The sequence below is a fragment of the Arvicanthis niloticus genome, chromosome 19, assembly GCF_011762505.2.
Source record: "Arvicanthis niloticus isolate mArvNil1 chromosome 19, mArvNil1.pat.X, whole genome shotgun sequence".
NCBI lineage: Eukaryota > Metazoa > Chordata > Mammalia > Rodentia > Muridae > Arvicanthis > Arvicanthis niloticus.
Window position 1 is genome coordinate 6779653 of NC_047676.1, and position 24003 is coordinate 6803655.

The 24003-nt window shown below is 40.5% G+C and overlaps 1 protein-coding gene across 2 annotated transcripts; it reads left to right on the plus strand.

Moving 5' to 3' along the window:
* Positions 1-3812: 3812 nt before the first annotated feature.
* LOC117723899 (uncharacterized) lies at positions 3813-21927 on the plus strand. Of its 2 annotated transcripts, XM_076916377.1 has the most exons (5): positions 3813-3942; positions 7679-7805; positions 8275-8370; positions 11681-12678; positions 21239-21927. In XM_076916377.1, the coding sequence occupies exons 1-5, from the start codon at positions 3937-3939 to the stop codon at positions 21563-21565; spliced, it is 1554 nt and encodes a 517-aa protein (XP_076772492.1). In that variant the 5' UTR covers positions 3813-3936; the 3' UTR covers positions 21566-21927. The 2 variants fall into 2 exon arrangements, with proteins under 2 accessions (XP_076772492.1, XP_034379373.3); XM_034523482.3 differs by lacking the exon at positions 21239-21927 and having other exon boundaries at positions 11681-16213.
* The last annotated feature ends 2076 nt before the right edge of the window (positions 21928-24003 follow it).

Genomic DNA, 24003 nt, shown 5'->3' on the forward strand with positions numbered 1-24003 from the left:
ACTAATGAGGGAAGTCATGGATCTCTGAGGGAGAAGAGGTAAAAAGATGGTCAGAGCCAGATATAATGATGTCTACAGTGAAACCATGTTTGCTAGAAATGTGAGGACCATTTCAATCATGATCATACTGTGGCTCATACTCCTTGGACAACATGTGCATGAGCTAAACCCAGCCATGCAACAAGCATGGTTGCCTAAGGGCCTCATAGTGTCTCACCTGGAGAGGAGAGGCTATGGCTCTTGTGGGAGACAGCCATCTGAGAGGGTTCCAGTCTCCAGTTGATGGACCTCCATTCTTAAAAAAAAGATGGAACACTGAGTGGAAACAAATTAATAAAGTTACAGCAAAGACATTGGAGTGTAAATTGTTAATAAAGGGTAAAAAGTAATTTGAGCTGAAGGGATGTGGAGGATATTTGAATAAAACACATTATACAAGCACTAAATTCTCCCACAATAAGTATTTTTTAAAACCCTGTTGGTTTGGGACATATCTAAACTTGACCTATTTCAGCAGTGGTTATAGCACATGACTCTGGGTGTAAACACATTTGCAGATTGGTTAGAAGTCTCCCAGAAAGGCTCAAATGCTGAGGAGTAAGGAGTCCTTCATCATTGTAACACAGGGAAGATGGGGGTGGTTACCCAGAGATGAGATGCACCACACTCACCTTGTACTTCCAAGTGGCTTTGCCATGAGAACAACAGCAAAATGTTGAACAGTGGCTTCCCTGCTTTCCCTTCCCTTCCTGTTCTACGTAAAGGCGATCACTGTACTTGGGTTACTGGTTATGTATCATTTTTAAAGTTAGCTAAGGAGTATACCAGTCAAATGAAATTGGTGGAGAAAATGTTAAAGACACAACACTTCAGGCACCTTCTATAGTAGATTTTTGTAGAAACAGAGTTTACTAATATGTAAACAAACAGGATTGACTATAAGTCCCAGCTAATTCTCATTCACTTCAATAGCAAAGAGAGGCTTGTGTGTAGAAACTCTGGCTCTGTTTTTATAAAAGTAGTTGGTAAGAAATGGTCAATAAGGTCCCTGGAGCGAAATATTAGGTTTAATATGTGTTTTAGTTAGGGTTTTATTGTCATGAAGAGACACCAAAAGTGAGACACCTTTTCTAAAAGAAAACATCTCATTGGGGCTGGCTTATACTTTCAGAGGTTTAGTCCATTTTCATCATGGCAGGACACATGGCAGTATGTAGTCAGATGAGGCTCTAGAAGAAGGTAGAGCTCTACACCTTGATCTGAAGGCAACCAGGGGACTAGATTCCACACCAGGAAGAGCTTGAGCACATGAATATCCTCAAAGTCCACAGAGCTAGATTGACTCTAACCAGACCACACCTCCTAATATGCATATGTGGTCATAGTATTCTTCATGCTTGGGAGATTGTGTAGACCTTATTAGGTCAGTTTCCTCAGGAATATAGAGGGAGATGTCATTACACATGGAAATATCCTTTATGAATATACATTCGTACTACAAGAGAATTATTATTCAGAGTTACTGTCTGTTTAGGAAGATTCTGCCTTGAAGTGTGACATGGGTACAGGGGTGATACATGTTAGTATTCTGTCTAAACTCCACCTCCACAGTTACTTGGCAATGGCCAAGTGTGCTCCTCCCCACAGTTACCTAGCAACAGCCAGGTAGGCCTGGTCCACTATAAAAGGGGCTGCTTGCCCCCTCCCCTTCTCTTACCCTCTCTTTCTTAATCTCTTACTCTCTTAATCACTTACCCTCTTACCCTCTTGCCTCTCTGTCCCCTCCCACCCTTCTTCCTCTCTCTCTCTCCACATCATCATGGCCTGCCTCTACTTCTTCCCTCTTCTTCCATCTTCTTCCCCACCTTTGCCCTATCTCTTGAATAAACCTCCCACCACCCCCAACCATGTGGTCTGGAGTGGTCTGTTCTGAAATGCGGTCAGACATCTAACAACTAAAAATACACCCTCACCACTTTTGACAGGAGAGCTGGCACTGATGTCATGGCATACGCATATGCTTGGGTCTGACATGGAAATGCCAAATTCTAGTTTCAAAGCCATCCTTCTCTGTTTCCCAAAACAGCATATATTGACAGATGTGTATGTAATATTATTCATACCAAAACGACTTCATGAAACATGCAGGTAAACACTATGTGGACTTGGAACCCCAACATAGAGTCATGTTAAAAGCTTAGTGTAGCCACCAGTGGCTATGGATAATTGGGTTCACCTGAAAGGAAGGCTGGAAATGAAAAAAGAATGGAGGGCGAGAGAAAACATGGGGCCAAGACAAAGTATTCTTATCAAAGCCTGAAGTTTAATATTCTGCTTTCAAATATAAAGGGGAAGCCCCACCCCCACCACCAGAACTCCTCACCTCAACCTGTATTGGTGAGAGGATTGAAGCCTGGGGGTATCTCAATGGAAGCTTAACAGGCAGTCTATTCTTCTTAGATCCTGTAAGGGACTGCAGGCCACCAAGCCTCCTGGGTCCTATAGCTTGGTCTACCATGGTACACAACTCCATCAAGGCTGTTCAAGGCTGGGGGAAAGGGCATACCTTAGCAACATGTAGACAGGGGCTGTCTGTGCTTCAGCCCACACAGATTCAGTTTAGATTGACACTGTTCTTTGGCATCCAAATGATTCTTTCAGCATCCACAGACCCAAGGCATGTGATGTTACAGGAGCTGTGTTCTCACAGGCCATTTCTATCGAACTTGTTCTTGTCCTTCCTTGCCAGGTGCCTAGTCCTCTCCTTTGGGATAGGCAGGTTTCCACTGGTCCATGGAGTGTGGAAGGAGTAACCCTGTAAGCAGTTTGAGAATAGCAATTGATTGAATTACAACATTTAGAGACTTTGGGCTTTGAGTGTCTTGGGACTACTAAAGTCTATGGGCATGTTGAGAAATGAATTGTCTTTTAAAAAATCAGATGACAGTGAAATTCTCAGAGGCTCCCAGGTTAGAGATTATGGGGTATTTTTTTTTTTGTCAAAAATCCAAGAAATTTATTTGATATTTGTGGTTTCGTTTTCTCTTCCTCCTCCTCCTCCTCCTCCTCCTCCTCCTCCTCTTCCTCCTCCTCCTCCTCCTCCTTGAATCGTTTCTTCAACCTGATTTTGAAGAACTGAGGTATGTTCAAGGCAGATGCTTTGATTTCCAAAGTACTGTCACATAGAAATACTTGCAGATCAGAGAAGGGAAAGAAAACTGAGAAAGATCAGATGTCTGCAGAGAGAATTCCAACAATGGGTAAAGGGCCAGTGTCCAGTGCATATACCAGTGTGATCTCAGGAGCTGTGTCCCTCCATGTGTATCAGAGTAGGGGAAGTAACAACAACAACACCAACAACAACAACAACAAACCATACCCAGTGGTGTATATGTACCTGTGTTTGTAAGCAACCAGATGGAGACCAGTAAAATTCTAGTAGAGCTCACACTAAAACGGTATTTCTAACAACGTTGGAAGGTTTCAACTTTGATAAATGATCTATACCCTCTTTGTGTCCCTGGCCAACTTACCCGAGTGTATGAATCCAAATAGTCACATAAAAACTATTTATCAAGAGATGGAATCTGATCCATGTATGTCTCATGCAGAGTCTCAGTACACAGGGACACGTGTTATTTATTGGCAATACTGAGTATTAAGACACAGGCTATATTAGAGTCGAGAGCTCTAACATAGGCTAAGTACCACAGTAAAGACAACAGACAGAAGGAAACAACTGTAAGAACCAGGTAAAGAACACACTCATTCCCAGGAACACCTTCGCACAGACTTCTGGGATATGTAGTCGACGCTACTGAGCCATCGCGAGGAGCCCTCCAGGAAATCCCTATTTAGCTTTCATTTTGTACAAGTGTGTTTTCCTCAAAGTTTTGCCAGAGTCCTTCGCGGCTGTACATTGGTGTTGTCTCCGTCATGAAGGTTGGTCCAGGAAACAGCACAGCCTGGGGGTCTGTGCAAGCAGCAGGAAAGGGGGGAGGGGGTGTTTGGAGGTGGGGTGGGGGTGGGGGAAGGATTCGGAGGGGGGAAAGGAAGTGGAGTGCTGCGGCTCTGAGTGAGCTGGGTGGGAGGGCAGCAAGAAGCTGCTGGGGTGGCTGTGCACAACTGGCTGGGTCAGGTGAGGTTGCAGTTGCGAACTGGGAACAGGGCGATTGGGATTGAGTCCTGGGTGATTTCTTTACTTAAGACCCCGGGTGCAGTCGGAGTTCGCCTTGGGCTTCTGGGACTCGGAGCAGTCTGGGAGCGCGGGAGTAGACGCCAGGATTGCAAGCTAATGATGGTGAGATGACTACTTGTACCTGAGGCAGTGAAGGGACCTCACTGAACAGCTTTGCTGGGAAGCACCCTCCACTAGCTGCCCCATTCTCACATGGACGCTGTCAGATTCCTCAGTCAGTACCTTTAGAGCAAATGGTGTTTCAGGTCCCCCTATACTCTGTACCCGGCCTATTGCATCCGTCTTGATTATGTTCGTTTTATGTTCATTTTCTCTGTCAGTTAAAGAATTAAGAGAGGAAAAAAATCCAAGGCACAACAGGTCATAGGTGGGAAATTCTGGAACACAGCAGTGAGGTCTGGCAGAATCGGAGGCCACAGAAAATCTTTGACTGTGGGTGAGGAAACACATGGAGCAGACACACAGAGGGAACTCTGCAAAGCAGGGAAACCTGACACCTGGTTTCACCTTGAGGGCTGGGTTTCCTTAAACCTTTGACAGGTCTCCTGTTTCTAACTTAGGGTCGGGGTAATTGTAAAAAAGACTGGTTGCCTGCTTGGCACACTCTCATTACATCAAGGTGACTTGCTCAGGCCTTGAACCTGAGAAAGGTTCTGAGCAGGTCCCTAGGAGGAGGTGCAAAGCTCACATGACCTTGTTTTAGGGGCCAGGCTTTTCTATCAGGTCAGCAGGGTGAGGAGGAGCTCACAGACCTGGGATAGAGAAGAAACTTGGTGCTACTCTGAGGCACATTTCCATCATCTCTGCATTTGGGAGGAAGAAAAGGGTAGCCCATATGCTTGTCCCCTGCTTCATAGCCAGTTCAAGGCTACACCAGACTACTTGAGGCTGTGCCAGAAAACATTTAAACATACATGAGAAATACTTTCTATGGTTCATCTCCTGACTTCAGGGGAGCGCCATGGCAAATCCATGCACTCAGCCCTTTGGTGTCTTACAAACTACATGTGCTTCCCTTCTGTTGGCCCATTCCACGTGTGATTTACACTTTGTTTTCACTAGCTTTGTCTTGATCAAGTCTCTATATTTTGGTGATTAAATACTTGTGGGCACTTGGTATGAGAGGAAGAATTTGCCTCTTTTTCTTGCTTGAATGTTCTGTTCATTTGTAATGAATGTTCATTCCTTTTGGATGGTAGTTTGTGTTAGATTCTGCCATGACCTGAGGATGGTTTCCTCTGGTCTTCCCTGAATCCTTCCAGTTTCTTCCTTTCATATCTAAGCAGAAATCCATCATTTCCTTTCTGTGGTTCCTGACTGATGCAGGCTACTGTGGTTTATATTCCTATGCCTTTTAATGTAGCTGCATCTGACAAGACTGCCGTGTCCCGGCCCCAAAGGTTCAGCTATGTGCAGATGCTTCTTACAGTTAGCTGGAAGACAACCACTTCTCCACTGTCCCTCACATGATTCCTGAGTGGCTCTTGCCACTCTCCATGGTGATCAATTTCCTCTGCTTTTGGAGGTCTCATATTTTAGAACAAGGGCGAGTGGAATATGTGGGTTTCTTTTCTTCACTCACTTGTAAAGGTGGAAGTGTGGTATGTTAGCTACAAAGATGTTTCAACACAGATCAGTTGTTTTTCCCTTGAAGAATTAATGGGTGTTTTATTCACCAACTTTCTCTAGTATGCTTGTGATTTGAAGATGTGTTGGCCTCCTCTGTGCTGCTTAAGCCTGTCCTTTATTAAAAGACACTTTTACTGCAATTATTCTTACAGAGTATATATTTCCCCAACACCAGAAGCCTTGGGAGCATGGCTCCTTCTTTTTCCTAGTGCTGAAGGACAAGTTTTCATAGCCCTGGAGGGTGGTTTGCAAACTTCCAAGAGAGAAGAGATAACCCACATATAGGACTGCCTGAACAATTCGGACATTAATATACCTAATACCCTGTGGGTGGGAATCTCATGTGACCTCATCCATAAATACCCCAGTCGTAGCTGAAGTGTCTGTAAGACCTGCTGTGAGATGGAGAATTGGTCTGCCCTAAGGATGAAGCCATCACTGTTCATCTGGTGCAAAGGGTCAGTCCTCAAAATATACGTACAGCAAACCTGAACAGAATCAGCTGTTCCTATTTATATAGTTATGCATATATAATTAAGGAATAAGATGTCATTTATTTAAGATGGAGTAATAGAGAAATATGAAAGGAGTTTGAAGGAGGAGGACAAGGATGTAATTCTACTTTAACTTCACAATTTCTCAGAAAAACCTACCAGTCTTATCAGTTGTGATAATCTGTGTAAACCTGGAAATTATTTCAGCAGAGAGACCTTATGATTGCATTCATCTGTTAGATATAAGGAGTTGTAATTCCCATCACCCACCAACAGGACGCTGAGCCTGGGTCCATACTGGACACTAGTAGGTGCTGTGGAACACTGTGATGTAAGGGTTTCTGTGTGCACAGTACTGTTGTCCGGATGCTGGATGTGTGCAAGCATCATGCAGTGCACATTTCAGAAGCCTGGAACATGGAGTTTGAGAAGATAAGCATTCAGAAGCTGAGAAAGACAATCCAAAGTTGACCTATGAAATTACTACAGAATACCCCATTCATACCTAAATTGCTGCAAAATATCATGTAGTAAAAAAGGAAATATGATGTAGGACCGTTCTCATAGGTCATCTTGTGATTTTTCTCAGGATGATATTTAAAACATAAATTCTTGTATTAAAAATTATTGAAGAAAGAAAATGGTTACATCAGCAAATACCTTTCCCAGATGCTACACGTTAATACTCAGGTGTCACATGTACAAACCATGATATAGGAACATCATGACCTTATCAATCAATATCTGTGGCAGAAAAGGTAGAAAGGAAAAATGACCAAAGAGCAGAGTGATACCTGTTCCACTTTAAATTCTCATTTTTCATGTGTTCGCATACTTACATTTGGTCAGTAAGTTCTTCCTTTACTGTCCTACCCCTTGCTTGCTCCAGCTCCTGTCCCTTGTCACTGTGCTTTGTGTTACTGCTGAACTCTGAACAAATTCATTTCACATTCATGACTGTGCATGTTTGGTATTGATAAGTAACTTTTTTTTTTTCACCAGGACACTCTCCTGTGTGTGTGTGTGTATGTGTGTGTGTGTGTGTGCGCGCCCGCTTGCTCACACGTGTGTGTTATTTGCCTACAATATAGGTGAACCACCTGCCCAGGATGAGCACTACCCATTATGCTGTGTGCCATGTCATTATCAGTCACTAATTAAGAAAATGCCATATGCCTCCCCACAGGACAGTCTCATGGAGACATTTTCTTAACTATACTTCTCTTTTCTCAAATGACCTCAGCTAGACAAAAGTTGACAGGAGAACAAGCCCGCATAGTGCATCTCAATACTTATATGATTATTCTAGGTTTTAATTAAAATTATAATATCATTCATTCACTGGTCTGTATTTCAGGAAGTGCTGTCCTTCTGGGATGTGGCCATTGACTTCTCTCCAGAAGAGTGGGAACGTCTGGAGCCTGCTCAGTGGAATCTGTACAGGGACGTGATGTTGGAGAATTACAGCAACCTTGTGTTCCTGGGTGAGCATTGCATCTACAGAGAATTCATATGTCAGTTCCTCAGTCAGTACAGTGTATCCTGGAAGATGGTGCTTTTTTGCCAGTGATGTTCATATTCTTCATTTGCAAAAATTGGAGAGGTTATCCAAGCTAAGATAGATTTCATTTTTCTCTGTGTTTAACCTGTCTTTGTTGGAAGCAGGCACCCTGTAGTCTAGTGGGCCTGTTAGAAATGCAGTGTCATGAGGCATGGGACCACACTTGTGAAAGGCTTCCACAATTCAGTTTTAATGGTATTCCCTTTAAGTTAAACTCAGAATCTGGACACTGTAAATTCCTTCACATATTGTAATGATCCTGTCAGAAACCATTTAAGGAAGTAATTGTCTGCAATCATTTACTGCATCATCTTTTATAAACACTGTCTTGGAAGGGGCATGTCAGTTGCCAGTAAAGAACTTTTAACCTTGTTCCCTTTGTCTACAAACAGGTCTTGCTGTCTGTAAGCCACATCTGGTAACATTTCTGGAGCAAAGACAAGAGCCTATGGGTGTGAAGATACAAGAGGTAGCCACTGTGTATTCAGGTGTGTAAAGCTGAGGTGATAACAGCAGCCTCTCCTGGAGACAGTTCCCCACTTAGCTGTTCTTAAGCACATGGTGTCTTTCCCTTGGCTGCCCAGTTGTCCCTCTACCTGTCACAGACTCAGGGAGCCAGTCTGACCCAGGACAGAGGCTGTGGGAGAAACTCTTGAGTCAGTTATGGTTGAGCTTAAAGTGGGTGAGGCACATCCTATCTCCAGAACTAGGTTTTCAATGAGCTAAAACAGCATATGACGTTTACAAAGGCATTCTCTGTATTGACAAGGCATTGTTTCTCTGCAAGACTGAACCCAGTCATGTACCTAAGCATAACTTTTTTTCAGTGTCTTCAGACGTGGGCAGACAAGCTGAGAACTCAGTATGTATGTTCCTCTTATAAAGATCCAGTGTTAAGGATAATGTACTGATTCTATGAGATACAGATCTGTTGGCGTCATTGGGATCAGTGTCTAAGCTTTACATACACAAGTACCTGTAGTCTGGAGAAGAGACATTTAAAGAGAGAAAGTGTGAAAACTAGACATTTGTGGAACTCTTAAAGTTCTAGAGATGAAAGGAAGGGTATCTGGCCTTGGTGGAGCAGAAACAAAGCTGACTTCAGTCATAAGGCAAAGGAGTCCCAAAACCACAATAAAATGTTCTATCTCAGAGGTTTGTGAACCCAGTATAAAGGACCCAATCTTGCTTTCATCTCTAGTTTCACACAGAAGCAGTGTAGCTGAAGGATTCTCCCCACAGGAACATTGGCTTCAACACTTTGTCTACTGTTACCTTGAGTACTGGTCTGACAGGATGGCTAGTCCCTTGGGTTGCACTGGTCCCTGCCCACTGTGCAGCCCCTGGTCTGGTGCCTACTTATGTTCTGCAGTAGAGGTGGTCCTGGCAGTACTTGACCTTCCTGTGCATGGATGGGTCAGTGAGATTGTATAGGTCCATCCCATCAGCCAAAGGAACCCTTTGGGTGAGGGTGTGTGGAAGTTACTAGATTTAGTCTTTGACAAGACTGGGAGGTGGAGCTCAGTGCTGAGGATGAGTCACTTGAGGAGGAGTAGACATGGACTTTCTGAGAACCACTAAAGCAACCTTAGAAAGAAGTTTGCCTTCTCCCCTGGAGCACAGACAAGAGGATAGAGGACCCCATCTTCCATTTGCCCTGATTCCAAAATATGCTCGTGCTGTGGCCTGACTCCCTGTTCCACCATGAGGGTCACTGAGTGGGACAAAGCGGAAGATATATAGCATAGCTGAGACAGCATATGTTAAGTGGACCATTCACGCATTCCTTCAGTGTCCAGAGAAATGACTTAACACCCTCGTTTAACTGAAAATTGTTATCCATGACTTCTTCACTCAACATCTTTACTGTTAGAAGGAGACCCAGGGAAGGAGTTCCTGTCAGGAATCTTTTTACTTACTTGAGCAGACAAACATTACCTCCTAGGAGGACCAGAAGAACAGGGTCACATTTTGGTGTCAGTGAATACTTTGGTCACTCCAGCATCCTCTGCCCCTGATTTAATTGCCTTTGAAAGCCAAACCCACAATTGCACCATACCAGAGTGGTGTAAAATGTCAAAAGTTTTTATTCTATGTATTCCAATATTTCAAACAGTGGATCTTCCCCAGGTCCACATTTGGAGGCTGCAGGACAACAGTTTCTCAGCAGTATTGCTTAGTTTGGGTGACCAGTTTGATAAAACATAGGCCAGAGGTAGTCACACTGGGTGGTGACAGTCTTTGTACTCTTTGCACACCTGTGAATGTTTGCATTCTTTTGTAGACCTAGGTATGAAATCATTGTAAGGAACTAACACCATACTTTAGTATATCTCAAATCACCTATGCTAGTGAAATTCATTTTGAGACTTCTTTGTGAAATATGAAAAATTTCTAAAATGTTTTCCTATCACATACTCAGTAATAAGGATTTAAAATGCATGCCTTTTGTGGATATATTATTCAAAAATTTACAGCCAGGCAGTGGTGGCACACGCCTTTAATCCCAGTACTTGGGAGGCCAAGGCAGGCGGATTTTTGAGTTCGAGGCCAGCCTGGTCTACAGAGTGAGTTCCAGGAAACCCAGGGCTACACAGAGAAACCCTGTCTTGAAAAACCAAAAGAAAAAAAGAGTGTGTGTTTAATATAATATCTCATCAATAAGCTTTCAGAATTTTGTGGATTCCCGATTTTTCTCTTTGTCCTTGTATCTTCTGCATCATTGTTTCTAAGTGTGCAGTGCCTATCATCACCTGGTATGCTCACCCTATATATTTTGGTGGATGTGTAAAATACATTGATAGAACATTTAAGGAGAGTGTAAGATAAAAATATCTATAAGCTTTGCTTCTGTGAATGTTCCCTTCATGGGTAAACAGGGCTCTTCCATTTTCATGTCCTGTTCATTATCACTCTCCACTCAGTGCTCAGTGGTTATTTAATCTTGTCAATGAATTAGTCTTAGAAAGAGGTAATTTTATTGCCAAGTCTGGTGCCCCATTCCATTAATTCCAGCACTTGAGAGGAGGAAGCAGGTGGATCTCTGAGTTCAAGGCCAGCCTCATATACATAGCAATTAACAGTGAGGGCTACAAAGAAACCCTGTCTCAACAAAACAAAACCAGTCAAACAATAAAGCTAATTTGAAATTGAGATATTTATTCATTGACATATACGTTGATCCAGCAAAATTTCAGTTAATCAATGAACTTGATATTTATTATTATGCCTTTATATCTCTCAAGTATATATTTTGCAGTCATCAATACAAAACACAAAATAATGTCCAAGATCCTTAGGCTATATGGTTTAGTCTTGATGTGGACAGTCTACATGTTATGTGACATATTTTTTGTGACTTCCAAAATAAAACTTTATACTTAGGATAAATTTGATGTTCATCCAATTTCACAATCACAGTCACAATTAACTTTTCTTTTTCAGGTTTGGGTACTTTATAATTTCATAGATGTGTGGCATTATTATATCTATATTGCTTGAAAGGCTTGTTTCTGGTAGTAAACTGCCCTTACAACTAACTTAGCTATTTAATTTTGAATAATCTGCCATTATTTCTATGTTCTGCTTGATTGTGCTTTTACTCCAGTAAAAGTACACATTCTTTGCACCTATTCTATTTGTGAATTTTGCTCAGTGCTTACATGCATTGAAATATACTGCAGATTTTTATTTATGCTTAAATAAATATGAGTCAATGTCTTCATTTTAAATAATAAGCCACTTAAATATAAAGAGCATTGCTTAACTTTTGTTCATGTCTCAACTTTGGCTCAACAGGAGTAACACCCAATGATCCTAATGACTACAGCAAGACCACTAATTGTAAATCACTCCTCATGAAACGACAAAGAATTCATATAGGGGAGAAACGCTACAAGTGTGAAAAATGTGGTAAGGCCCTGAGTTCTCATAAAGCACTATCCATACACCAGAAACTTCACACTGGAGACAAACCCTACGAGTGTGAAGTGTGTCGTAAGGCCTTTAGTACTCGCTCGTCACGTTTTATACACATGAAAAACCACACCGATGAAAAACCCTACAAGTGTGAAGACTGTGACAAATCATTTTACTATCCTTCAATGCTCAAGCAACATCAAAGAATTCATAGTAGAGAAAATCCCTCTCAGTATGAAGAATGTGTCAAAAGATTTTCCCCTCCTCTACATCTTCAGGAACAGGAACAAATCTATACTAGAGAGAAACCCTACAAGTGTGGAGAATGTTATAAAGCCTTTCGTTATCACTCAGCCCTTAGGATACACAAGACAGTTCATACTGGAGAGAAACCTTACAAGTGTGGAGAGTGTGGGAGATGTTTTTCCTCATCTTCCTGCCTTAGAAGACATCAAACAATTCACTCTCCAGACAACCCCTACAAGTGTCAAGACTGTGGCAGATGTTTCTGCTCATCTTCATCCTTTAGACGACATCAAACATTCCATTCTCAGGACAATCCTTATAAATGTGAAGAATGTGACAAAAGGTTTTCATGTTCTGCAAGTCTTCATGAACATCAAACAATTCATACTGGAGAGAAACCTTACAAATGTGAAAATTGTCACAAAGCCTTTCGTTATCACTCCTCCTTCAGGAGACATAAGACAGTTCATACTAAAGTGAAATTCTACAAGTGTGAAAAGTGTCCTAGGTGCTTTTCCTCATCTTCATGCCTTGTACGACACCAAGTAATTCACTCTGAAGACAATCCACACAAGTGTGTGGAATGTGGCAAAGCCTTTGTTAATGTTTATAGCCTTAGTCGACACATGACAGTTCATACTGAAGATAAATCCTGCAAAGGTCTTAAAAAGTTTATATTTCTTCAGTCATTAAAAGGCATCAAATAATTCATACTGACTAAAACTCTGTGACTCTGTGAAGTGTGGTAAAAATAGTTCCTAGTCCTTCCAACCTTACCCAACTCAATCCAAAGGTTAGACTATTAAGTGAATTAGTCTGGAATGTCAACACCAACATGTTACATCCATCAGTACAAATATAGAGAATAACATCAGAGAACAGTACAGACTTTTCTTTGCTATAACCTCCCTACCAGTGTGTTCTGTAGTGTGCTTGAATATTGTATGGCTTGATGAGTTTCTTCTATACTTATAGATACAAACAAAACTGTTATTTCATTTTTTTGAGATCTAAGCCATGGTATAGTTACTGTCGTTTTTCTCAGTGGGGTCACCCAAGCTTCTCCGATACTGTTTCTCTTGGGCATGTAGAAAGGTTGATAAACTCACATGTCTCACCTTTTATAAAATAGTCTGCATTCGTTCTAACCTAGGCTGAATGGGCATTAGTGTTTCTCTCTCTGGGAAAATCTAACAGAACACACTGAAGTCATGTTTAGTTCCAGAATAACAGAGGTAGCCCTGGTAACCATGTGCTGTTGGATTTTATGGCGAGTTAGACAAGGTCTCTTACCCTCATTATGAATCACTGAGCCGGGTGGTGGCGCATGCCTTTAATCCCAGCACTTGGGAGGCAGAGGCAGGCAGATTTCTGAGTTTGAGGCCAGCCTGGTCTACAGAGTGAGTTCCAGGACACCCAGGGCTACACAGAGAAACCCTGTCTTGAAAAACCAACCAACAACCAACCAACCAAACAACCAAACAAACAAACAAAAGAATCACTGGATTTGCCTTTTTGTTTTGTTTTGTTTTAAATCTATTTTCTTTCAGAGTCAGGGGCACTGTTCCTAGACAGGAGATTCAGTGTTCCACACCCCTTCTGAATCCCCTCGCCTGCAAGAGAGACATGGGAGGCAGTGTTCGGGTAGTTACTACAGCGAGGCTTTATTCTTGTATCAGCTGAAGCGGAAGACCCCAAGCCCGGAAAAGGCACTGCTTATATGCACCCTAGAGTGGCGTGTTCACTTCTGATTGGCTGTTCACTCATCACCCCATATTACGCCCCAGGATGGGCAGTGACTTGGCACACTTTCGAGTCTTGCACCTGCGCAGTTTAGTTGTTTACTTGTGGGAGCACCGGATGCCAGCGCCATCTTGTAATGGCGAATGTTGTCACCGTTTGCCGGTACAACATTAATTGTTGGCTTCTCTTTCATGCCAGTTAATAGATTTAGTTTTTTTACAGAGCTGTAAGGCATATTCCTTTTTTTCTTCTCTCTCTCTCTCTCTCTCTCTCTCTCTCTCTCTCTCTCTCTCTCTCTCTCTCTCTCTCTCTCTTTGATACAGGGTTTCTCTGTGTAGCCCTGGCTGTCCTGGTACTCACTCTGTAGACCAGGCATGTAGACCAGGCATATTCCTTTTTCCAGGAAAGTATACAATCTACATGGACTAACTGTTCCTTAGATAGACCCCAGGGTAAGTAAGTCTTTCAAGAATTCAGGTATATGTCTTTATAAACTTGACGTTTACAGATATGTCTGTGAAGTTCTTTTGTTTTAGGGTCTAATTCTGGTTACCATTGTGACTAGCCCTGAAGGAAGCATTATGGTTAATATTACTTGGAGTCAAAATGGAATAAGGAAACTCATGGTTTCTTCTTCTAAATGTCCGCTGTTAATTCTTTAAACTTCCTCCATGTGTGTTTAGACCCATTGTTTTCCCAATTTGTAAAAGGAGTTGGTCTGAAGAAAATCCCAGTTGTCTCTGGAAGGTGACTCAGAACGACTGCTCTGGGTGAGCCTTTACAGTCCACATCTCCTCCTCCTCAGGCGGGATTGCTTTCTTTCCCTGGCTGTGGTTGTCCACATGGGGCACATGCACCTTAGTTGAAGTGAGTCCCACAGCTCAGCCTGCTGTGCTGACTGGCCCCTGTGGCAGAGCCTCTGTCATATACTGTGTCACACTCTGCTGAGGACTGCTTACAGAGTCAGACACTTGACCTCTCAGCTCAGGGATTAGCATTGTTAGGAGGAGGAGAAATGAAAGCCAGGGGACATGGCATGGCCATTTGAACTTGCATGTAGTTCCCAGACCCTTTGGGTGGCAAGTGTTGGTACAAGGTTCCCCTGTACACAGTATCCTTGGTTATCTGTTTAGGAGACATGGAATGCAGAGTAATTGCACTGAGTGCATCCATTTGAGACATTAAGACTGTGGGTGCCGAGTCTAAGATCCTCCTCAGCCTGAGAGGATCCATCCCCCTGTGTTGTGAAACAGGAGGAGTAATTCCTCTTCCCTGCACTTAAGGAGTAGGAGTTCCTGCTCTGGCTTACAGGCCAGAGGGAGACAGGAGCAGCAGATGCTGGCAAGTCCTCTTCCCCATGCATTGTTATCCCGTGATGAGACGAGCTTACCCTTTACTCTTTAGGTCTGTGTCCCGTCAGAGGGCAAGCGTGCTCATCTACCCTGGATGACTCCTACCATGCAAGTGTACTGTACATGTAACCATTTTTACTCAAGTACTCAATTTTAATAGCCTGTTTATTTAAGTTTAGTTGATTTTAAAATATTATTCCATAATATCAAACTTTAAGTTATCTTTAAATTTTTCTGAGTTACCTGCTTTAGGAAAACAGGTACAGAAGCCCATGTAATAGAAGATACAGATTGATCTCCCCCTCCAATACTGTCCCTTCAAATGAATTACATTTGTGTTCAGCATGACTACAAATAGATATTTGACCACATTAAGGATATTTAAGCACTTACTAGGTAACTCATTATTAACTATTATGTCTTAATTATCTTTGTTGCAACAGTTTACAATAAATTAGTGACTCTTATAAGATAGGGATTGTATAAATAGAAATAATTTATCCCTGTTAAAAATTTGAATCCTAAAAATTACAATTTTTGTTTTGAAGATGTTTTACAAAAAAAATAACTGAGACATAAATTCAGTCCTTGGCAAACTTGTAACTTTACTCTCTACATTTCTTTTTGGTGTACCTTAAAAAATCTCAATTAATTCAGCAGATAATCTTCTTTAAGTAGCTTGTTTTATCACAAAGAATTCAACCAGAGGAGAGAATAATAAGGTTGACCTTTATGTGAGGACATCTGTATGAACAAGAAGGTGTGTAGTTAATTATCCACACAGTTCTTGCCATGACCTCGTTTCTTCAAATTGGTAAAGTTGAACAAAGTCAGCAAAGACATGAGTGACTAGATAGTCATCTTTAAGTCAGTTTTTGTTAATATGAATAGACCTTCAGAGTCTTAGGGACTTTTGACTGTTAAGTATATTATCTTTAAGTGTCATCACCATAAGGCCTATATGTCATAGTCAGACCTCCTGTCACTTAACTTAAAGACTTCTGGCTTTGCTCCATTTTTTATTTATATAATTTACCTTATCTAAAATAAATGAACGGTTTTTCTTTTTAGAGTTATAACCTCACGTTTATGCTTTATTTTCAATTGTTTTTACTGATCCTGAGATAGAAATTTTACACATCCTAAAGAGCTGAGAGATGCCAGTTGCCCAAGTGGAGAGAACACAGTTTGCAAACAAGAGCCAATAAGGGGCAGCATAGAACAGGAGTTTAGTCTCTGATGGAAGAGTCAATTGAGTCAGCTCATTCCCTTTGGACCAGACATCTAAACCTTTCCATATACACGCCTTGATTAAACAATTTCAAATGAGACATGATAACATTAACAAGTAAATTGATCATGTGTTCTAAGAAAATTTCACAAATGGGAAGGGTATTATACAATATATTTTTGATGGACTTTCTTTTCTAGTACATAAAGCAGTTTTCTCATCACTGCATACATAGGTACCTCCACCCCAGGTTTAATTGTTCTGGCCTGTATACCCTATGTGTCTTCAATAAATCTTGAGATCCCATGGAAATAATGCCTCATTCCTTGCAGCTATCTGGAAGGAGTGACTGGATACTCAGGCAAGGGTTTGATGACCTTGCTGGTAGCCTCCCTTTTTGAAGAAACATTTAACAAGCCCAGGAGTGGTTATTTTTAGCAGGCACATCTAGATTTATGAAAATTGTAATTGTTCAGCTTAAAAGGTACTGAGTATCATCAGCTTGATAAAGGAAGGTTGAGTCTGAACTACCCACAGAGGGTCATTGTTGCAGTCTGAGCTGCCCCACGTTGGGTGCCAAAAATGTCGTGGGCCGAGCTGCCCATGTTTGGGGGCCAAAATGTTGCAGACCACTCTATCAATATTGGAACCCACACTGCCAAAAGCCTTGGGGGCTAAACTGTTAGAGCCTGCACTGCCCCAAGCTGCTCCAGTTTGCGGGTTGGGGTTCAGCAAGAGAGAGAGAGTGAGGATGTGCGTGAAGAATGGAGACCAGACAGAGTGTGATTCAATCTTGTTTATTCTTCGGTCTCTCTTCTTCTCTCTTTCCAAATTCCTAGTTCCTATTACCAAGTCTCAGGTCCTAATTCCTACTTCCTCTGTAATAAATCTCAAGTCCTAATCTCTATTCCAAGTTGCTAGTCTCTTTCCCAGTTCCAAATTCTCTTCCAAGTGCTTGTCTCAAGTACAAGTGTCTAATACTAATTCTCTTTCCAAGTCTTGAGTGTCTAATGCCTACTACTACTTCTTCCAAGTTCTCTAGTCCAAGTGTCTTCTACCTAATGTCAAGCAAGTTCTTCTGTTTGCCTCTTGCCTTTTATATGTCTCACTTCTAAGCCACGCCTTTAAGTCATGCCCTTAGGTCTTATCTCTAAATCTGATCTCTGAGTCATGCCCTTAAGTCACACACCTTTAAGTCTCACACACTCAAGGGAAAATCCTGGGTATCTAAAACAAGATGTTATCAGAGTGTGCTCAGCTGTTGTAGGCTATTGTAATCAAGTCTCTTGTCAGGTTATATGGCTCAAGATGGCTGCAAGGATAATAGCCGCCTTCTCTTGGCTCCCCACAGGCAATGTGATAAATTAACACTACCTGTGCACATACTATTAAATCATTACGACTTGACCATTTCCAGGTAAATCTTATAGAAAACATAAGACAGTTTTTATATAGATAGCACGTAGATTTATTGTGATCATCATTAAATTGATTAAACACTAAACATCTAAAGAACTTAGCTATGATTTTGCAGTTATGATTGAAAGATTTTAGACAGAGTGTCTCTTTTATCCTTTGTAAGGATGAGGATTCCATTAGTTGTTCTTATTCTACACAGCTCTCTACCATGAGGTAAATAATAGCAGCCTCTACTGGAAACAGTTCACCTCTTAGCTGTTCTCAAGTGCATGGTGTCCTTTTATGGCTGTTCTGTGGTTGTCCTTCTGCCTGTCACAGGGTCAGGGAGCCAGCCTGATCCAGGACTGCAGGACCAGGCTGCGAAAGAAATCCAGAGACAGTTTTCACATGGGTTTGAAGTGGGTGGGGCAAATCCTTGTTCCAGAGCCAGCTTTTCAGTGAGCAAAACAGTGTATTATGATTTCAAAAATATTATCTATATTCTAAATGCATTTGCCTCTTTATAAGACTTAACCCAGTGATTTACACATCTGTATCTGGTTTGTGTGTCTGCAGATGTTGGCAAACAACACAATAATTCTATACTGTATTTTTTCGTCTTATAAAGATACCAAGCTTTAGGATAATCATATGGATTCTATGAGACAGGAACATATAGCTCTTTTGTGGGTTAAACCTCTACCTTTTAAACCTGTAACCTAAAGACAGTTAAGAAAAAAAAAAACCAAACCCATAAAATCTAGAACTATAAAGAACTCACAAAGTGCTTGAAATGAAAGCAAGAGTATCTAGGCTTTGTGAGGCATAAACAAAGGTTGACCTTAGCCATCAGTCAACGAAATCCCATGAACAGACAGAATGTCAGGAGATGCAGTGCTGGGAACACAGTAGAAGGAACCTAGTATACTCCCATTACCCCGATGACCCCCATTACCAGAAACTAGACCACACAGAGAAATACAAAAGGACAAAGATTTGACCAAAAGTCTCTAAGTAGTTCTTCACCCATTAGTGTTTTCACTCTCTGTGGAGGAATCCAGGAAGTATAGTCCTCATCATATCCTTTACCAGGAACGACACCAGACAGAAATATCTATACCCATCTCCTTGGAAAAACGTCTTCTTTATTAGGAAACACAGTGGACATTTTGGGAATCCAGTCCTGGTGTGAGAGTTACGGTGCCTTGGAACATATCAGGAGGCAACTTTGCTATGTCAATCCACTAAGCGTGGCTGACTCAGACAGAGTATGGGTCCCTTGATTGGCAGACTCTTGTAAATGCCTTCAAATGTCACATCTGCAGGAGATACAGGGAATACTACTCAATGACAGTCTGAGAGTCACGTGTTTGCTGGCTTTGAAGAGAAGGTTCACACCAGAAAGAAGTCTTTTCCCTGAAATGAGGCATGATTGTATTATAAGGCCTAACTCCAAATTACACCACACTAGAGGCAGGCCAGAAGCCTGAGATTTCACAAGTTTCAGTTCCCCATTTGTTTTATGTTGTAAAACAGTGGATATTCTAAAGTTGAAGGTGAGAACATTTTCTCAGCAGGATTGGTGAACTGGGGCTGCAGTTGGATAAAACTCAGGCAAAATGGAGTCATATTTGGCAGTTCAGTAACAGACTTTGCACTCTTACTATGCCTCAGAAAATTGTATACATTTCTAAACAGCAAAGTGTGAAACCATTGTAAAACAGTAACTTCACACATATGTTTCTTTCATATCACTTGCATTCATTTTAACATGAGTCACCCCATTTGAGTTCCTTATGAATGATGAAAATAACTTCTCATTTTCTTCCTTTCACACACACAATAATAATGATTTCAAATGCATGTACTTTGAGGAGAATAGTCAAAAATAAAACTCTGCTTAACTAGGAGAATGTGTTTAATAGTTCATCAATAAGCTTTCAGAATTCTGCAGTTTCAAGATCATTTTTGCTTTACTTTGCAGTTTGATATCCTGTCTTAAAATTTGACAGGGAGCATTGCCTATAAGCCTTTGTCTACATGTAGTCTATATATTTTATAAAACACATCTGGACAGTGTAAGATAAGACTTTCTATGAAGTCTAGTTCTGTGACCGTGAGAACGGATGTTTCCACTTCATGTGAATCTCAAATCTTGAATGTCTGCCTTGTACACTGTCTCTCTCATTCATCACTCAACGTTATTTAATATTATAAATGAGTAATTCTTAGAAATTACGTTACTGCTGCTCATGAACAGATATGTTGCCTTCAGGGACAGTTGTTGGGGGCAACCTTCCTCACATTGTATTAAGTGTGCCTCTGTATTTTCAGTGGTTAATTCTGTACCAGCAGAGACCTAAGAACTGGCAGGATTTTGGTATTGTCATTTCTATGGTCTATCACTGTGTTTCCTGTATTGTAAATGTTTGTCCTTCTTCATTTGCCTAAAGGGAGTTTAAGAGGTGTTGTCTCGCTGCTGATTGGTGATAATAGAGAGCTGATGGACAATAGGCTGGGACAGGAAATACAAGGGCAGAACTTTTGGTCAGAGAGAGTGTTGAGGGAAAGTCAAGAGAAGCTGGAGATTCAGAGGCAGACAGGAAGGGAAGAGACATAGACAAGAGAGGAGCAGGGACGTATAGAGCTAGCCATGTGACCAGTTGTAGACTTGAATAGTCAGATTAAGTAAGCAGTAGTTGAGAGGCTAGGCTTTGAACTATATTAAAGTCTCTGTGTCATTATTTAAATTTCTGACAGGATCTGAGAAAGCCTAGCAATAGAAAATTCTGTTAGTCACAGGTAAATGTGAAATTTTTTTTTAAAACTTCATAACCTGTGGGAATATATTTTTATATCATTAAAATAAAATGTAAAATACTATCCTAAATCCTTGAGTTGTATTATTTAATATTTGTGGATATTTAATAGTTCTTTTGTTGCATATCTTTTTTGCCTTCCAAAATAAAACTCTATACTTAAGATAAAGATTGTATATTTCTATTGAACATGTATCATAAAGTCACAATAAAGTTACTCTTTTCCAAGTGTGGTTATTTTGTAATTTCATGTCTGTCTGGCCATATAACACCTATATTATTTAACAGGCTCATTTCTGTTAGCAAAATGCCTTTAAGATTAATGTAATTTTAAATGTTACAACTTATTTAGCTATATAATTGAAAATACTCCATTATCCATTTTTTCTGTGTTCTATTTAGTTGTGCTCTTATTACAGTTGATTTCAGCTTTTTCTGAATTATGCTCATTGCCTATAGGTATTAAAATGTATTGTAGTTTCTGATTTAAGGTTAATTTTATATGAGTAAATATCCTCATTTATATGTATGAAAAATATTGCCAAGCTTTTGCTCATATCTCAGCTTTTGCTCAAAAGAAACAACACCTACTGATTTTAATGGTTGCAACAAGATCTTTGATGGTAACTGACTGTTTATTCAACACCAGAGAATTCATACAAGGGAGAAAACATACAAATGTGAGGAATGTGGTAAGGCTTTTAGTTCTCACTCGACACTTTCTTTACACCAGAGACTTCATACTGGAGAAAAACTCTACAAGTGTGAAGATTGTGGTAATACGTTCAATACTCTTTCTAAACTTTCTATACACCAGAGACTTCATATCGAAGACAAACCCTACAAGCGTGAAGAGTGTCGTAGGGCTTTTTGTACTAGTTCAACACTTTTTATATATCAGAAAAATCATACTAGAAAAAAAACCCCCACAAGTGTGAAGACTGTGGTAGATCATCTTACTATCCTTCAATGCTGAAGCAACATCAAAGAATTCATTCTGGAGAGATATGCTACAAGTGTGAAGACTGTGGCAAAGCTTTTTATGAATCTTTGTTCCTTAAGAAACATCAAAATGTTCATCGTGGAGAGAAACTGCACAGGTGTGACAAGGGTGGGAAACATTTTTCTATTCTTCAGACCTTAAAATACACCAAAGAATCCACTCTGAAGACATTCCTAATCATAGGGAATGTGGAAGAGTCTTTTCTAAGCTTTCTACCCTTGCTAAGCACAAGTCTGTTCATTCTAGAGAGAAACCATACAAGTGTAAAGAATGTGGGAAAGCATTTGCTTTCAAATTTTCATTGCTTCGGCATAAGTTAGCTCACATTGGAGAGAAATCTTACCAGTGTGAAGGATGTGGCCAAGTGTGTTATTCTACCTCTGACCTAAAGAAACATAAAAGAATTCATTGTCAAGAGAAACCTTACAAGTGTGGAGTCTGTGGGAAAGCCTTTTCTACTAATTCTTCCTTGTCTCAACACAAAATAGTTCACACTGGAGAGAAACCACACAAACGTGAAGAGTGTGGCAAAAGGTTTGCCTATCCTTTAAAGCTAAAGAGACATGAAAGAATCCATACTGGAGCAAAATCCTACTTATGTAGTGTGTGTGGTAAGATCATTTGTACTCATGCAGAACTTTCTGTACACAAGAGATCTCACACTGGAGAGAAACCATGCAAATGTGAGGAATGTGGAAAACCCTTTTGTTTGCCCTCATACCTTCCTCTGCACAAATTAAGGCATACTGGTGAGAAATCTTACAAATGTGAAAAATGTGGCAAAATGTTTTTTTCTACTTTAGACCTTAAAAAAACACCAAATCATTCATACTGGAGACAAACCATACAAGTGTCAAGAATGTCACAAAGCCTTTTGTAACCAACCAGCTCTTAATAGACACAAGGCAGTTCACACAGGAGAGAAACTCTACACATGTCAAGAATGTGGCAAAGTCTTTACCTATTCTTAAGACCTTAAAAGACATCAAAATATTCATTCTGAAGACAATCCACACACGTGTTGTTGGCACGTTAAGCCTTTGTTAATCTTTATAGCCTTACTCGACACAAGACAGTTCATACTGGAAAGAAGTCCTACAAATGTACTAAAAAGTTTAAACTTCTTTAGCCTTTAAGAGTTTACACATTTTTAGTGTTTAAAAGACATCAAATGATTCTTTCTGAGCACAAGTTCCATAAGTGTGTGGAGTGAAGTAAGTTTTTGTTAACAAGTCAGACCTTATCCAACTCAAATGACTTCATACTGCAGATGATTAAGTGAATTATTTTGGAAGGTCAACACAAACATCCAACTTCCACTAGCACAAATGCTAAGAGTGTCACCAGAGAACAGCAGAGACTTCACTTAACTGTAACTTCCCCACCAATGTTTTCAACCAGTGTGTTTAAAGGTTGCAGTGCTTGATAAGTTTCTTTCTTTTATAAATATAATTGTTCATAAAAATGTTACCATGTCATAATTTGGTCCTTTGGGCATCCTGAATCTGAGGTCTGAGCCATGGCATAGTTCCTATTGTTCTTCCCAGTGGGGTCACCCAAGCTCCTGTAATAACGTCTCTCCTGGGCATGTATGAAGCTCCATAAGCTCAAATTTCTCACCAAGTTGGACTTTAGTGAAATGATCTACATTGGTGCCAACCTGAGGTGGATGGGCATTAGTGTTTGTCTTCCCAGGAAATGTAGACCGAACACATTCTCAGTTACATTTGGCTCCAGAAGAATCTATTTTGCTTAATTTTAAAACTGTTTCTTATATGAATAAAACTATCATGTTAGAAACAAAGAACCAAATTGAAATAAGGACCCAAGCCACATGCACTAACTCAACAGAATGATGTATTTGAGTAGTGGATACTTGGTCATCAAATATGAAGCATTGTAGGTGCAGTCCTTACTCTATTACTGATATGTATCCTAAAAAGTCATCTCATTCTCGAGTTTACTACTTTACTCTAAACTGTTAAGGGAAATTAAAACCTATAAGTTAACAATCATTAACTTACAAATGACTGAATGTCTCTTATGTGACCACAGTTGTGGTTTTAGTCATGCTAAGTACAAATAAAATTTGTTTACAAGGACAAGATGGGAGGAGGGATAGGCCAATTTATATCTCTCATTTTATAATCTTCTGTATATTTCCAATAAAGTATATACTAAAACACATACCTCAAAACAAATTTAAGCTTAGCTTGTTTAAAATGTTCACAGTCATGTGTATATATATTTACAAATTATTATGAATAAAAGATGCTTGGATAAGGGGTTAAATTTACATACATTTGCATGGGAAGACATCCTAGGCTCAAGTAGTATCAATTCCCCTGGATGGGACAAAGAACCTACCAGAGTAAATTGCATGCTAGCCACATTGCAGGATAAAGATGCAT